Below are 16392 nucleotides of genomic sequence, written 5' to 3'. Positions count from 1 at the left end.
CATGGGTGACCCTGCTGGTATTTGAAATACCAATGGCATAGCTTTCAGCACCACAGCAACACACAGCTGCCACAGTGTGACAACAGACAGACTGGTGGTGTGGTTTCTGATGGGGAAAGGAACCTGGGCCGTGGCGGTAAGAGCACTGAGTCTTAACCACTAGACCACCAGGGCTGGCTCTACTGATACTTACCATATTATAAATTAAAACTGAGAAACATAAAATTATGTATTTATTCATTTTTAAAAATATTAAAAAACCCAACAAATAACATTTTTATTAAAAATTTAAATTTTAAAACCAAAATATTAGTGAGAAGAGTGGCATTTTAAATAGTTTTGCAAATCTCTTTAACATCTGGCTTTAGAAAAGACAGCCTTAGTCTCATCGCTGCTTTTGCATTCAGTCTATTGTGCTATCACACTTCAAGTAGCCTCTGGAAAACTCCGCTGTATACTTATGAGAGGATGAGGGGGAAAAAGGCAAATAATGTCTTAATATGGGTTTGACCCTTGCAGACCCTTGGAACCCCCAACAGTCAGCCTCTCAAACTTTGAGAACCACTGGTTTAGACTAATAATAAAGAGGACATCCATTTCCTTAATTAATATTATCTGACGGTGGGAGGAATAGCAGTTCAGATGTGAGCAAAACGTCAGGGGAAGCCAGCTTAGGTTTAAACGTTTGTTGTGGATGCTCTATGAAGGGATTGTCAAGAACTGACATTCTTCAGTAAGCATTTTTTTCCAGCTATGGTGTCAGAACTAAAACCAAATATGCAAAATTGATTAATGCCTTAATGACAAGGGATGGGAATATAGAAAAACATATTAGTTCTCCTCTCTTGTCCTAACAATTCCCTGAGTTGTGCTACTAAGGAAAACATGCAAAAGAGCAGTACAATGCCTTCCACATACCAAAAAATGAGACAACCCAGAAAACAAAAAGCACAAAGTTGCGAAGTCGGAATGAATTGCTCTTTTAGTCTCACGTTACCAAGTCAAAAAGTAAGAAATAATGGGTGCCGCTTCCCTTGTGGAGGCCCGTGTTGGAGACGGCTCCCGAATTTTGATGAAGCTCCTGTGTTCAATGGCAAGGAGCTCTTTCCTGTCTGCTCCTCTGCCCATTTGATGAAAGTTCTGCTCAAAAGACATTCAGCCCAAGCGATGTGGACATTGTTTTCAGGTTAATTCTTGTGACCATGCAAAGAATTGACACCGCATAATTATTTCTTTTCTTTCATTAAGAAGATTTAATTATGATACTCTTACTTTTTAAAGTCACGTAGTCAATGTGTAAGATATTGTGCTGGAAAAATTCTCATTTCAGAATACTTTTGGACTTGCAAATTATTATTTCTTCTCTATCTACTACTTTGTAACCCAACGCAATCAGTGTGCCTTGGATTACATTTAGCTGATTAGTGAATCAAGTTAAAATTATAGCTGCAAAATGATTAAGACCAAGTAAAGCACAACATTATGATTTAGTATGCTTTTATTGGACCCAGAGCTTGTGTGCCCATTATTTTTACCTGTGCAAAATGATACAAAGCCCAGAAGTCCTTCTGGGGGCAGTAGTAAATCTTTGTTCAAGACCTTTGCCTTTGGTGTGTGCCAAGATAAAATTTTCATTCGAGTAGTTTACAAATAACAGTATTTAAAAATTATTTTCCTGTTTTTCTCTGGATTTATGCTTATAATTCATGTAACTTAAATTAGTTGTGCTCTGTTATTTTCTGTGTAGTTCATGCTGTAACTCTCTTTTTGGAAATAAAAGTGAGTTCTTCAGGTTAAGTAAATACATGTTCTGCTTTTTTTCCCCATCACAAACTGGTTCATGTCTGTTCCTGCAAAGCTGCTGCAGCTGCCACATTTACCATTGAAGTAAAGAGTGAATTCTTTATGTCACAGAGCATGCAGTTATGCAAGTAATTTTGCAATGAAGTTTGTAATGTAATTTTTCAAAACAACCTTACAGTCTCCAGGCAAATATAAAGCCCTAGCAGATTGCAGGAAGAGAGGCTCAGAAGACCTCCTGATTAGAAATGGAGATGTCATTCAGCTTCTCCATGAGGATGCTGAGGGTCAATGGTAGGTGCGCTCTCCATGCCTGTGATGACCTCTGCCTGGGGCACATGGATATCTAATCAAATGTTCTGCTTTACTTGTATCTTTGTTATACAGTCTCAAGAAGCAGAAATATCACATTTCTTATCAGTGTTTCATTTTCATTGCTTCAGCCATGTCTATATAGCTCACTGAAAGGGATGTTAACCTTTGGTGAGTGAAAAATGCTTTGAAAGAATGAAATGCTATGGGGCTGCATGTAATTTTGTGGTTTACCTTGGGCTCTGACACATCTGGCTTTGTAATGGCTACAGATTGCATTACATTTGGTCAATTTAAGTCATTCATTAATTCATCGTGTATTTAATGAATGCCTACTGTGTGCCAGGGACCATGCTTTGCTACTTTACAACATAGCCACACTTCTCTTTATCAGTTCAGATATTGACTTTTTAGCCTTATCATTCTCTCCTTATGCGTTTGACTTCATATAGCACTGATTGCAAAGATGGTTCTGCCAAATATATTAGTTAATCATAGAGAACCCAAAGCAAGAAGGAAATATTGTTTGGAAGAGGACTGAATGAAGCTTCCACAATTCTTTTGGAAATTTTATATGAAATAATTCTGTCTTCATGTCTCAGTAACTTTAACTGAAATGCTACATTGACTGTGTACACTGACCTTAAGGGTGGAAGAGTACACGCGAGGGTGAAAATTGATGATGGATCAGTAAAGTGATAACCATTTTTGCTAGTAACCTAAGTCCTTTGTAGGTTACTCAAAGGACTCGAGCCCAGTGTCATGAAGGTCTTCAAATATATGCAATAGCTTTGTGAAAATTTGAGCTGCAATGTAATGTATTTGTTTATTACCTTATATTACCATTGTTAGCTACTAATTCATTTATTATTTAGGTTGGTGAAAAATCTAAACAGAAGAAAAGAAGGGCTGATTCCAGGGAACAGTTTGCAGATTTTAACCAGTGACTATAGGTTTCGGAATGCCAAAGTTACAGGTATAATATGAACAGAGTGTATACTATTTGTTTAAGGACTAAAATTTTTGAATCTCCACCAAACGTACAATTGGCATAGGGTAAGAACCTTTCTGCTCTTATAAATAAAGCTGCAAGCATATTATGCTAGATAAGATTTAATGTTTTCCTTTAATAGTTTTAAATTAATGAATAAAGGTTTTTTGAACATGTTAAAGTTTTCCGTACAAGGTTGATAGATTTGAAAGAGTTTCAGATATTATGATGTCTTGTAAGAGATCTTTTAGAAGTAAATACTGATGATATGCTTCTAAGGTACCAGCCTTTCTGTCCGAGAATGCTTTACCAGTATGTTTTTACTCAGTTCTAAGAATGTGGTATTTCCTTACAGTAGATTTCTGCTGCATACACATACGCATACGCATGCAAACACACACACATACACACCAAACCTGTGTGCCCAAGACTTAATGTGTGAAGGTAGTATGAAGGAAGGAGAACTAACCTTAATGTTCCTTTCTATTAACCCAACCCTTGGTACATAAAACTTCTGTATACAACTAGTATTCTTGTAGATTTTTCCTCTAAGTAATAATAAGCTATGTATAAAAAGGCAGCACCAAAAAAGAACACAGACCTGTTTGTGAACAAGATTATTATTATATGCACATATTTCCTTTGAATTCCTAGTTTTGAATGTAGATTTGATTTCCAGGTAATGGTACCTCGTGTTTAGACCAATCTAAGAGACCAGGAGTAACTTATTTGGTTCCAAATTTCATTTATAACATGAAACAAAATCTAAGGGTGATAGGTTCAATATAGATAGTGGATCACACGGGGACCCCACAAATAGAGTTACTTCTTATTTATTGTTTTGGGTACTCCAAATCTAGTCACCTTTCAAAGGTTTTCTGCAGTAATTGTCAAATTATTTAGATAATTATTGAATTATTTAGATAATTAGTAATCAGAAGAGTTTGATGTACCAACAACCTGGACTACTTGACATTTATTTAAAACCTATACCAACAGCTGCAGAATACACTGTTATTTTTAAGTATACGTGGAACATTCACCAAGATAGACCATGTGGTGGGTCAAACAAGTCTCAATACATTTCAGAAGACGGAATCGTATAAAATCTCAAAAGTTATTATATTAGAAATCAATAATCCCTTAATATTTGGATATTAAATGATGCATCTAAACACACATGGAACAAAGAAGACAGCACAAGAGAAATCAGAATTATTTCAAACTGGATGAAAATGAAAATGTAACATGTCAAAATTTGTGGATGCATCTAAAGAGGAAAGGAAATGCAGGGAAATTTAGAGCTTTAAATGTTTGTATTACACTTAAGAATCAGTATAATTCACCATATTAACATAATGAAGGTGAAAATTATGTAATCATTTCAATAGATGCAGAAAAGCAATTGACAAAACACCATACTCATTCATGATAAAAACTCTCACCAAACTAGGAATAAAGGGTGTTTCCTCAATCTGATAATATACACTTGTGAAAAACCACAGCTAACATCATACTTTATGGTGGAATTGGAAACTTTTCCCCTAAGATTGGGAACAAGCCAAGGATATTCACTCTCAGCATTTCTATTCATCATTGTACTGGAAGTCCTAGCCAGTGCCATAACTCAAGGTAAAGAGATATAAAAATATTAGAAAGGATGAGGCAACACTGTCATTCTTAGTAGATCATGTGTATGTACAAAACCATTAGGAATCTATACACAAAAAGACCCTACTAGAAATAGTAAGTGAATTTTATAAGGCCATTTGACACAAAATCATTATATAAAAATAAATTGTAATTCTATATCCTAGCAACAAAGAATTGAAAAAACGTAATTTCGAACAACACCATTTCCATTAGTGATACAAAATAAATAGGAATAAATCTAACAACAGATGTCTAAGGATTCTATACTGACGACCACAAATCATTGCTGAGATATATTTAAGATGACCTAATAAAGGGAAAGATATACAATGTTGAAGGATTGGAAATCTCAATATTGTTACGAAATCCATTGTCCCCAGATTGACCTATGGAGTTAATGCAGTCAGAATCTCAGCAGACCCTTTTGGGAAAAAAAATAAAGACAAGTTTATTCTAAAATGTATATGGAAAGGCAAAGAATCTAGAACAGAAGACTCTCAAAAATTTGGAGGACTTAGCTAGCTGATTTGAAGACCTACTGTTAGGCTACAGTAATGAAAACAGTGTGGTGTTGGTGTAAGTGTAGAAAAATAGAGATTTCCGAAATAGACCCACATATACATAATCGATGAGCATTCAATCAAGGTGCCAAGTCAACTGAATGGGAAAGGAAGGTCGTTTTAACAAATGGTGCTGGAGTAATTGGGTATCCATATGTACAAAGAATGAACCTCCATCCCTATACCTCTCTCCATACACAAAAATTAATTTGAATTGGATCATAAACCTAAACATAAAAGCTAGAGTCATAAAGCTTCTAAAAGTAAACACAGGACAGTATCTTTATGACTGGGTAGTTAACAATTTCTTTCTTATACAGGGCAGAAAAAGCACTAACCATAAAGGAAGGGTATTAGACAAATACAAAGAAACATGCTGAATTGAGCACCTTACAACTTTAAAGTTTCATGCCTTTTAGAATAAGATAAAATTTAAGATAGTAACATCGGAATCGACGATGGCGCTAACAACGCATTTGAAACACTTTCAAAAGCCAATTAGTAATGACTCACGTTTTCCCCCAAATTAACTGATTTCATCTTATACGTTAAAGAGTTAAGTTTGAAAATAAATATGGCCAGCTTCCTGCCAACTGTTTTATGCTTATTTGAATGGTTAATGAGAGAGACAGACAGACAGAAGAAACACGAGTCACTTAAAATATGTTCTCAAAGAGCTGTTTAAATTAACACATATAAACATTTAAAAAATTTTTATTGAGGTTATGATAGTTTACGACATTGTGAATTACAGTTGTACATTATTATTTGTCAGTCATCTTAGAGGTGCGCCCCTTCACCCTTTGTGCCCACCTCCCCCCTCCACTTCCCCCTGGTAACCACAAATCTGTTCTTTTTGTCCATGTGTTTGTTTAGCTTCCGCATATGAGTGGAATCATACAGAGTTTGTCTTTCTCTGGCTTATTTTGCTTAACATAATACCCTCAAGGTCTATTCATGTTGTGAATGGGATGGTGTTATCCTTTTTTATGGCTGAGTAGTATATCCATTATGTGTATATATATATATATATATATATATATATATACACACACATAACCATATCTTCTTTATCCAGTCATCAGTCGATGGGCACTTAGGTTGCTTCCATGTCTTGGCTATTCTGACTAATCTGCAATGAACATAGGGGTACATGAGTCTCTTTGAATTGCTGATTTCAAGTTCTTTGGATAGATACCCAGTAGTGGGATGGCTGGGTCATGTGGTATTTCTATTTTTAATTTTTTGAGAAATCTCCATACTGTTTTCCATAGTGGCTGCACCAGTTTGCATTCCCACCAGCAGTGTATGAGGGTCCCATTTTCTTCATAACCTCTCCAACATTTGTTGTTTTTTGTCTTGGTAATTCTAGCCATTCTAACGAGTATAAGGTGATATCTTAGTGTAGTTTTGATTCGCATTTTCCTGATGATCAGTGATGGTGAGCATCTTTTCATGTGCCTATTGGCCACCCGTATATCTTCTTTGGAGAAATGTCTGTTCCTATCCCCTGCCCGTTTTTTTATTGGGTTGTTTGATTTTTTGTTGTTGAGTTGTGTGAGTTCTTTGTGTATTATGGAGATTAAACGTTTTTTATAAATCATTTTTTGAAGCAATTAAAAAACCAATAAAGCCATGAAATAACAGTACAATGTTTATACTAGAAAATAATGGCCTTTCTTATGCTCAGGTCTCCAAGATTCAAAAGTGAAAAGATCAAGTGTGTTCATCTGACTTCCATGTAATATTAACATTTGTATTCAACATTAGGAAGACCTAGAGTAGATTTTCCATAACTCTTATCATCATCGTTTTAAATATAGAGCCAGATGTCCTCCTACTTAATTCAGGACAAAGTTAATTACATTAAATTTTAGCTAACTGTAATGCAGGACATGTAAAATTACATGTTTGATGAGTTTTAATTTGAACTGATTCAATTACTGTGGCTAATTGCAGTGGATTTAGGGCATATTACCACTTTTTGAAAAGTACATGGCAAAACAACTTAAATCTACTTTGGGCTTTTGCTCATTTTTCAGGCAGTAAAGGGCTTACATTTGTTAACAAACATACACTTTATTTCGGAAAAAAATCACATTATTCCTTTCGAGTCCTTTTTGTGTTCTACCATCAGAATACTTTTTCTATGTCCTTTTCTTTTTTGCAGTGCCATTGGGAGAGTTGAGTGTAATGGGTTGATATATCATCAGCATTTAAAGCATTTATTACTCTCTTCTCAGTGTGGCATACTACTAGATAAGATGACAAGGTCCCTTTGGTTTTGTTCTCCACAAAGTTCTGACAATATATTTTTAAAATATACATTACTTTCAAATAACATGCATTTATGACTTATGTTGAACTGACAGATTAGTACTTATCAGTAGATTTTCCTTGAATGCTGTAATATCAAGTGGTCTTGATTGAGATCTACCTGCATATTACACTGTATAGAGCAAAATAGTGTATTGTGGCCTACAAAAATATTTGGTAATGTGTGTTGGTGGATTAGGAAATTACAATTGACCACATATGCAGTTGTCAACAGCATTAAGGTTTAAAAATATACATTCGAGTATCTTATTTGAAATCTGGCAAATAGAATGTAAAGATCCCTCTGATACTTATGTGCTTAACATGTTTCATATTATCTATATGCACCCAGGGTAATTCATACAATATTTATGAAATCTGGTTGCAGAGGATATAAATTCTGTTTACAGTCATATGCTGCATATGACATTTTGGTTAGTGACAGACTGCATATACCACAGTGGTCCCATAAGATTAGTACCATACGGCCTAGGTGTGTAGTAGGTTATACCATCTAGGTTTGTGTAAGTACACTCTATGATGTTCGCACATCGACAAAGCTGCCTAACCATGCATTTCTCAGCATGCATCACCGTCGTTAAGCGATGCGTGACTGTATTTTATTTTGCTTCAAGTGAAGTTATGCCGTTCATAAAATAGATGCCTTTAATAAATAATGTAATGGAATAACAACTTTCATATTAAAATAAACAACCGAAAGACATCACTTTTGAATTTATGATGGACGCTTTGAATCCTCACATTTAGTGTTAGAAGTCATAGCACAGACTGCATTTTTGGCCTTAAAAGTCACCTGAAGGGGCCAGCTGGTGGCGTAGTAGTTAAGTTTGCGCACTCTGCTTCAGTGGCCCCAGGTTCGGTGGGTTGGATCCTGGGCGCAGACCTATACACGGCTCATCAAGCCATGCTGAGGAGGCATCCCACAGAAGAACTAGAAGGACTTACAGCTAAGATATATGTACAACTATGTACTGGAGTTTTGGGGAGAAAAAGAAAACAGAGGAAGATTGGCAACGGATGTTAGGTCAGGGCCAATCTTCCTCACCAAAACACATGCATTGTAAGAAAAAAAAAAAAAGAGTTACTAAAAGTCACCTGAGTATTAACATCATTCTTCATTATTTTGTAGATGCCGCTCTGAGTAAACACAAGGAAACTAAGTTCCACTTCAATTAAAGGAGAATGAATAGACTTTTAAAAATAAGATTACCTTTGGAGGTGTGAACTAGATTGTATTTCTTAAAAATGTTACAGATAAACAGCCAAGAGTCAGGACGAGCCTCTGCTGCCCATGACATTCACAGAATTTCCTCAGGACTGAGGTGGACTTCATCATTCCCAGTTTGTCTCATTCTTGCAAGAAGCCATCTTCACACCTTCCATCCCCCCAGGTGAAAAGTGCCGTGTTATTTTGTTTCCAAATAGGGTTTTTCATGGCATGCGTTCAGATTCCATCTAAAAACTCGAAATCAATTATTTTGAACATTCACAGGTAAAAAGCTTTACCTGTAATTTTCTTGATAACTTTTCAGTAACAAAACAAAACAAAAATCCAAAGAGAGAAGAGAGATAATCAGAGATTTTAAATCCCTTTGTTAATTGACAATTTATTTTATTATTTAATTCTGTTATCTGTGTGACTATAACGTACCAAAGGGATATGTTCTGAAGGACCTCTTTTGCACTTTGACTGGTATTTAGGGTTTTCACAGTTGTCTTATGGTTCTAAAAAGATCCAAAGCTAAAATTCTGTAGTTAGGATGTGTTGAAGTTTACATTTTATGCATTGAAATTGAGATACACGTGCCACAGCTTTAAGTTAAATGTTCATATTTGCACAAGAGGTGTTCCTGTAACAAAGGTTTACTTTCCAGTGTCTTTACTTGCTTTTGAATTTTCTAGAAAAATCTATTCTAGTAAAGGTTTTCTTAAGTTGCGTTGCGTTCCTTCCTAGGATTTTTGTTTGATGATAATGTATAGATGTCTTTCTTTAGAATCTCTAAACAGTGTGACCACTTGTTTTAAAGCACAGGGCCAAGTTGTTGCATGCAGTGTTGAATTTATGCTTGGAGTATTTTATATTGTGGACCACTGAAGACAATGGTTTGAAATTGCTGCCTTTTGAATCATAGATTGTGAGTGTTACTCTCAAGTTGGCATATTAGCTGCATGTTTTTTGACGAATAGTTTTACAGTAAACAATAAACACAATAACTATATAATTCATAAATATTTTCTTTTAAATAGGTTTGTGTATCATATCAAGATGATAGTTTATGCCAGTGGTATCATTTGATGTAACAATTTGTATGACAAATGAATTGTGTTTTATTCAAAGATACCTGAAAATTATCAGTCTTCTAATGTCCATTTGCTGGAATTTATGATGGTTGATTTATAATTCACTCATGAAAATGTCCATATATTTGATACTTAGTTAATGTTTCTGCAACAATACCAACAGCAACAAAACAAAGTTAAAATACATCTCTTTTGTGTGCTGATCCTGGGGTTAGGAGACAGAATTAGGAGAGAAAATTTTTGAATAATTATGTCCCTCTGCACAAAACGTTTTAATTTCATGGTATTAAACTAGGGATTTTAATCATTTAAGACAGTACTGAGCTCTATAGATTCAAACATACAGTTATAGTCTTTTAATGTTTTAATCACTGTACAATGAATGCTATATTTGTATATGTATTTGTATATGTAACTGCACTGTATTAATTTTATTGGGCTATAAATGTGTGTTACTATAAAACATAGCAGCAATTTCCCTTTAAGTCTTCAAAATTTAATTACATTGTAAATGTACTTACAATGTAAATGTACTTGTGTTAATTCCACATTAAAAATATCCAACCTTAAATCCATTCGTATATTTTTTTCAGTTTAGTATAGTATCAGTAATACATTGAAAACTCCTTTCCTCTCATTTATTAGTGATACCCTAAAGGCACCATAAGTATTTAGAGTTAAATGTTTACCTTCAGCCTTGCTTCATGTTTCTCTGAAAGAGACAGAGATGCGGAGAGACAGAGATAGACAGAGAGATCGGACTCGAAGTAGGGTAAAATATTTTGCTCAAAAGTTTCTTCACCCAAGTCTGTAGGATAGCAATAAATGAGGTTTCAGGGGTTAGATAGCCCTGTTTCTGGGGGGATAGTTACACACTGGAAAAATCTGCTTCCATATAATGGAGTCAAAGGAAACCTGGAAAGCATCTAGATACTTGCAGTTGTTTTCTGAACCATCATTTGCTTTTGCAAAGGGCTCTTAATTGGGTTTTCCAGACTTAGTGGTCTCTTCCACAGCCTATTAGGGATCTAGAACTTGTGCCTTAATATAGACGGGGGACAAAACCCTACCAAATTGATTTGATTGAATCTTCCATTTTTTAAAAACAGATTGTTTCAGATGTTTTAATGACCATCCCATCACAGGATAAACTATTTCTTTTGTCTTTAAATGTATTTTGAATTCTTTTGAGGAAGCACCATTGGTGAACTAGTTAATCAATAAATTAATTCATCTCCAAAGAACTCCTTGAAAATTAAAATGCATGTTCAAGTTTTATTCCTATATTGGCTGAGGAGTAAATGTTATTCTTGACATTTTCAAAATTGTATATGAATCTTAGAATATAAAATACATAGTTGTTATAAAAGCCGCCGTGATATCTGGGCTACAATATTCTGTTAAGAAGAGAGAAAATTTCAGAGTATATTTTTGAAAGTGTAAGAGAGCATAAGAAATGCTCCACTTGGAGAGAAATTAGGTCAGTGATTTTGTTTTGGGTTTAGTCCGAAATCAATCCAGTTTCATTCAACAGACTTTGTCTGAGAAAAATGCTTATTATTGGTAGATACTAGAACACAAGGACCTGCTTCCCACAGGGACAGTAGACTCTCGAGCACTTCATGAATCAAGTCTCAAGCAATTAATTGTCAAAACAAGTCATTTTTATTACATTTCAGTACACTTCTCTGCATTGATTTGGAATGGTCAGTTTGCAGTTGGTCATATGGGGCCTGCCCAAGGACAGCAAATGCTTAGGAACAAACCAGTGTTAAAGACAAAACTGAAACCCTTTATGTTGTTCAAAAGGAAATCAATAGATGTGAAGATGGGCTTTTTTCTTTTAAAATAATTCCTTTTTATTTTGAAATGCATTTTCTATATTAAAGCTCATGACATAGTAAGTCTTAAGTTTTCGTTGCACTTGTTGAGAGCCTACCTAATGTTTGTTGATTACCTCATTTTCACATGCAGGAATTAGCACATCAAATTCTGAGGAGACATGTTTCACCATATGTCCACCAAATAGGACTAATAATATATATTGACAACAACCAATGAAATTGTACTTTGTAAAGATATGTTACTTAAGCTAAATGAAACTTTCCTTAAACCCAAACCAAAATAGAATGTAAACCATGTCAAAGATACATTTCATCTAAGTAGTTCTGAGATAGACTCATTAAGTCAATTACTATCAAAATAACTAAACAAATACAACCAGACTGGAGAACAAATTAAAATACCATAATGGAGCACAAGAGGAATCCAGAAAGATTTGAAGCACGAAAAGAACTTTATGTGCTGAGGATTATCTCAATCGTGTTTATCTTAGTTTGATAGTGAATATGCTTTTACGAGGCAAGCTATGAGAAATCAAATGAGAACAAGTAAAATGGTAGTAACTAAGTCAACTGTAACTTTTCAACCATAATCAAAATGACTTAAAAGGGGAAAATCGTAGTGGACATTTTGGAATCTAATATTAGAAACTAAGATGATCTCTTTACTGACCCCCAGGGAGGACACAGGGCTATGCCTATACATTTACAGCTAGTTTCAAAACACCTGAATTTAATGCAAAACAGCTATTTTACACATGAGTATTAGTAGCTTAAAATCTGCCTATATTTCTAAAAATGCCAAGTGTTGGGGAGGACGTGAAGCAAGAAGAACTCTTCCCTACTGCTACTGGGAGGATAAGTAGGTACACCCCTTTTGCGAGCAATTTGCTAATACCAAGTAAAGTTGAAGTGAATACTGTATGGATTAACAATTCCCCTCCTAAGTATCTACCCCAAAGAAACACTCACACATGTGATCAAGGAGATATATGGGCCAGAACGTTTATAGCAGCATTGCTTGAAAGAATAAAAACTTTGGAGACAACGTGAATGACCATGGACAGGAGAATAGATAACTGGATTATGGAATATCATACGATAAAATACTATACAGAAGTTAAAATGAACGATCTTGAGCTACGCTTATTAACATCAATCAATCTCACAAGAAACAAATTGCAGGATAGATACAATACGATAGCATTTGCACAAAGGTTTAAAATATGCAAAACAAAATGTGTACTTTCAATGGATAATTCAGAGTAAAAGTATATGGATATGCTGGATAATGATCAACACCAAATTAAGGATGGTAGCTATCTTTGCAGATGGGGAGAAAGAGAAGGGGAGGAGTGGGGAGAAGGAACAGATGAATGTTGGTACTTGGGAGTTCATGATACTATTTTCTATACGTTTTTATTTGTCTGAAACACTATACTGGAAAAAATTCTCACTTTAATTCAGTACTAGAAAAGAGGAATACAATACTTTGTCTCCCATGATTGAAATATACTGAAACCCTGCATCAAACTTACCTTCTGTACATCCCTGTGGGAATTTTATATATTTTTTGATCTTACATGCTGGCCGAAAATAACAGTTAAGTAGTCTTTTCCATAGTCTTTGTAAAGATCATACAAATTACCATGAACTAATATACCAGCAGAAAACTACCACATAATAAACCTTCATTGACTTAACAACGTGTGAATGTGTTATGTAGGAGAAATATTTGCACTTAAGAAATGTTGTATTTTATTTTAAAACGTAGGATAACTACCTGTTGCCATCTGAGAACAACTTTATAGTTGTTCTTAAAGTTGTTGGATTTTTCAGTATTTCTGGCTCATGAAGACTCTGCTTCTCTAACAACTTGTACATTTTAATTTACAGTGTATTTCCTACTCACTCATAGCAATAATTAAGTAGCAAGACTGTAAAAATGATGAATTTTTAGTCAAATAATTACATTTTGTCCATTGGTATGTTGGTAAATGTTAAACAACTGGGTCTCTTTTTAAAAAAAGAGCAAAAATGTATTTGCAGCATTTGTCACTATCTATGGTGTACATATCCTTGCCATGGCAGATTTTAAGCTAGTGACATGAAGTCCCTGAACTGGGAGTTGGAAAGAGATGTGCAAAATTGGCATTTGTGAGTTGGCATAAGCCAGGTCCAGCACATTGCTGATTTTGTCGTATGAAGCAGATCCAGTGCCAGGCCCATGGTAAGTGTTCAGTAAAATTCCTTATTAGAGTGTGCTAAGATTTCTGAATTATAACCTACCATTAGGTAATGGGTAGCTATCCTTTTAGCATATCTGTTACCCAAATTTACATTTTCTAAACTAAGGAAGCAGAGGTTCTGATCCGAAGCATGATCATCTAGGACTGGAAACAGAGCATATGGAAGAGAGTATGAAAAATATTGGAGCCATATTGGGAGAAATTAAACTCCCGTGGCCCAGAACAACAGTTTGATTCAGATATAAAACTATGAAAGTTAAGAACTGACTATAAAAACATTGTACAACAACAAAATATCTACCTAAATGAGGATACAAAGCACAGACAAGAAAAGTAAGTACAGCTTCTGGCGAACACAGATGGAAAGGCAATAAATGTTAATAGGAGAGGAAAAGGCCAGGGCTATAACCGTAGTCATCTAGGCTAATCTCTTTTACATTTCCTGGAAATTAGTGACAACTTCTCTTTATATCCTTGGAAGGAAATGAATGTAGAGGTTTCTCTTTCTGTATTTGCCTGTCTTCCTTTCTATGGCATATTCCCTTATGTGTTCAGGATAAATATCTCATTCCTACGTTAGATGACTGAGTTTTGCACTGATGTAGTCAGTAATAGCCTTTTGTCTTCCATTTCATTCATACATTGGTTTGTTCATTTAAGAAGTATGCACTGAGTTTCTCAGAGACTTGCATTCTTAATTTGGCTTCTTACTTTTAGAGCTGAGTTTTAATATCATGAAAATGCGTGCTTATTTTTGTAATATATTCCAAGAGGAAAAGAGATTTTTATATGTAGATCTTAACTAAAGCATGTCGTGTGTAAATCATGGGACCCCTTTATTTTTATGAGGTCAGCCCTTAAGCAACTTAGCTATTGATCTGGAGAAGCTATATACGATGGCATTTCTAAAAGTTTGAGTGACACCATCTGGGAGATTAACTATGTCAGCAAGTTTTTATGGGTTAGGATGGTATATTCAACATTGCAATGAAGCAACCTCTTGAAAGGAAGTCTTCGGAATCAAGAATATCCCTGCTCCTATTTCCGTCCTTCTCTCAAATAAGAGGGTAACTCTCCTACCAGAGTGAAAGGATCTGGCTAGGATTTCAAAACACTACTGTTCTATGAGGGTGTGGAGAGAAGGTCTTGGCCCTGGTCCAGAAGCTGGTGCCTCTTTTTATATATATATATATATATATATATATATTTTTTTTTTTTTTTTCTAAGAAGGGTCTGCCTATTGTCCTTCTCTTCTGATACCTTTACCCATTCGAGAGATTGAGGTTAACTCTGGAAATCTCAAGTCGAGACATAACCCCAAGGACAGGGTGAAAAAGGTCTGCCTTGAAAGTACCGTTGGAGAAAATGAGTAGAGTGATCTGTGTACCTGGATTGGTTGAAAAGGGCAGGAGTCCCACGGTCTTTTGCCTGCTGTGATTCCAGCAGCTTCCATAATTTGCAGAACACGTTGATTTTTGTGGCTTTAACCATGAGATCTCTAGATGGCATAAGCTTCAGATTCAAAAAGAACCCTGATTCCTGAGTGCTTTGCTCAGACAGGCCTGTCAGCAGCTGCAGTCTGTTTCCCAGTCACCCACGGCTGCACCGCATTGTTAGAATCCCAGCGTCAGTGGGCCTTTGAAGCCTTCCTTCAACCCTCAAACAACAGCTTCTGGAGTAGCCTGCTGTCTCGGTGTGCTGCATGTGTCTTAGCCAGCACAGCTGCAATGAATCGACTTGAAATGTTGCTGGAATGACTGTGAGCCAGATGACACTGTCGAACTCGCTCTAGAAGTCAAATGTCACATCTGGAAGGCCTAGTGCTCACAGCTGGGCTAAAAGCCAGACACCAGCCCCGCCCCCTCGCTTCATTCCACATGTATTTACTGAGTTTCTGCCATGAGTCAGGGACTGCAGCTCCAGTTTATTTGACTGCCACTCTGCCTTCCAGGCTACCCATTGGTCTTCTTGATTTTGTCACCCGTTTGTCGGTTAGAGCATCTCTAGTAAGAATTCCAGGCAGTTTTCAGTCCCAGGTTTGCTGAAAGGATTGCCACCTATGCAGAATGCTCCAGCCCCCCCTAAAAATACAGACAGTGCTCCAGTCGAAAGCACTATACTTTCATAGGATGGAGTGGGAGACCCAAGGTCTAGTCCTGGCTCTACCATTGTGTTACGTTGGTCTTGGCCTCAATTTTCTCATCTGTTAAATGGGCAGAGTGGTTTGGATGGTGTCTAAAGTCTCTTGCAGCTCTGACGTTCTTAGATTGAACTGTAAGCATTCAGACGTTGTTTGGAAATTATAATTAAGCAATTTTGTGAACTGGTCTATCATGGTTGAGGAGAGT

The 16392-nt window shown here is 35.8% G+C and overlaps 1 protein-coding gene across 11 annotated transcripts in view; it reads left to right on the top strand.

The window, feature by feature from the left end:
* The window catches only part of MCF2 (MCF.2 cell line derived transforming sequence), a 117280-nt gene extending 106755 nt beyond the window's left edge, over nucleotides 1-10525 (top strand). For 6 of the 11 annotated variants that reach the window (XM_070605234.1, XM_070605235.1, XM_070605240.1 and 3 more), the window contains 3 exons: nucleotides 1982-2094; nucleotides 2988-3088; nucleotides 8783-10525. In XM_070605234.1, coding sequence (XP_070461335.1) covers nucleotides 1982-2094; nucleotides 2988-3088; nucleotides 8783-8829 — 261 coding nt within the window. In that variant the 3' untranslated portion in view covers nucleotides 8830-10525. Of the gene's footprint in view, nucleotides 1-1981; nucleotides 2095-2243; nucleotides 2284-2987; nucleotides 3089-8782 lie in introns of all 11 variants that reach the window. The other 5 variants (XR_011536057.1, XR_011536059.1, XM_070605239.1 and 2 more) reach the window with 3 other exon arrangements.
* The last annotated feature ends 5867 nt before the right edge of the window (nucleotides 10526-16392 follow it).

This window comes from Equus przewalskii, chromosome X (assembly GCF_037783145.1).
Source record: "Equus przewalskii isolate Varuska chromosome X, EquPr2, whole genome shotgun sequence".
Taxonomy (NCBI): domain Eukaryota; kingdom Metazoa; phylum Chordata; class Mammalia; order Perissodactyla; family Equidae; genus Equus; species Equus przewalskii.
Note: the sequence above shows the minus strand (reverse complement) of the source record. Positions and strands in the feature narration are given on the sequence as shown.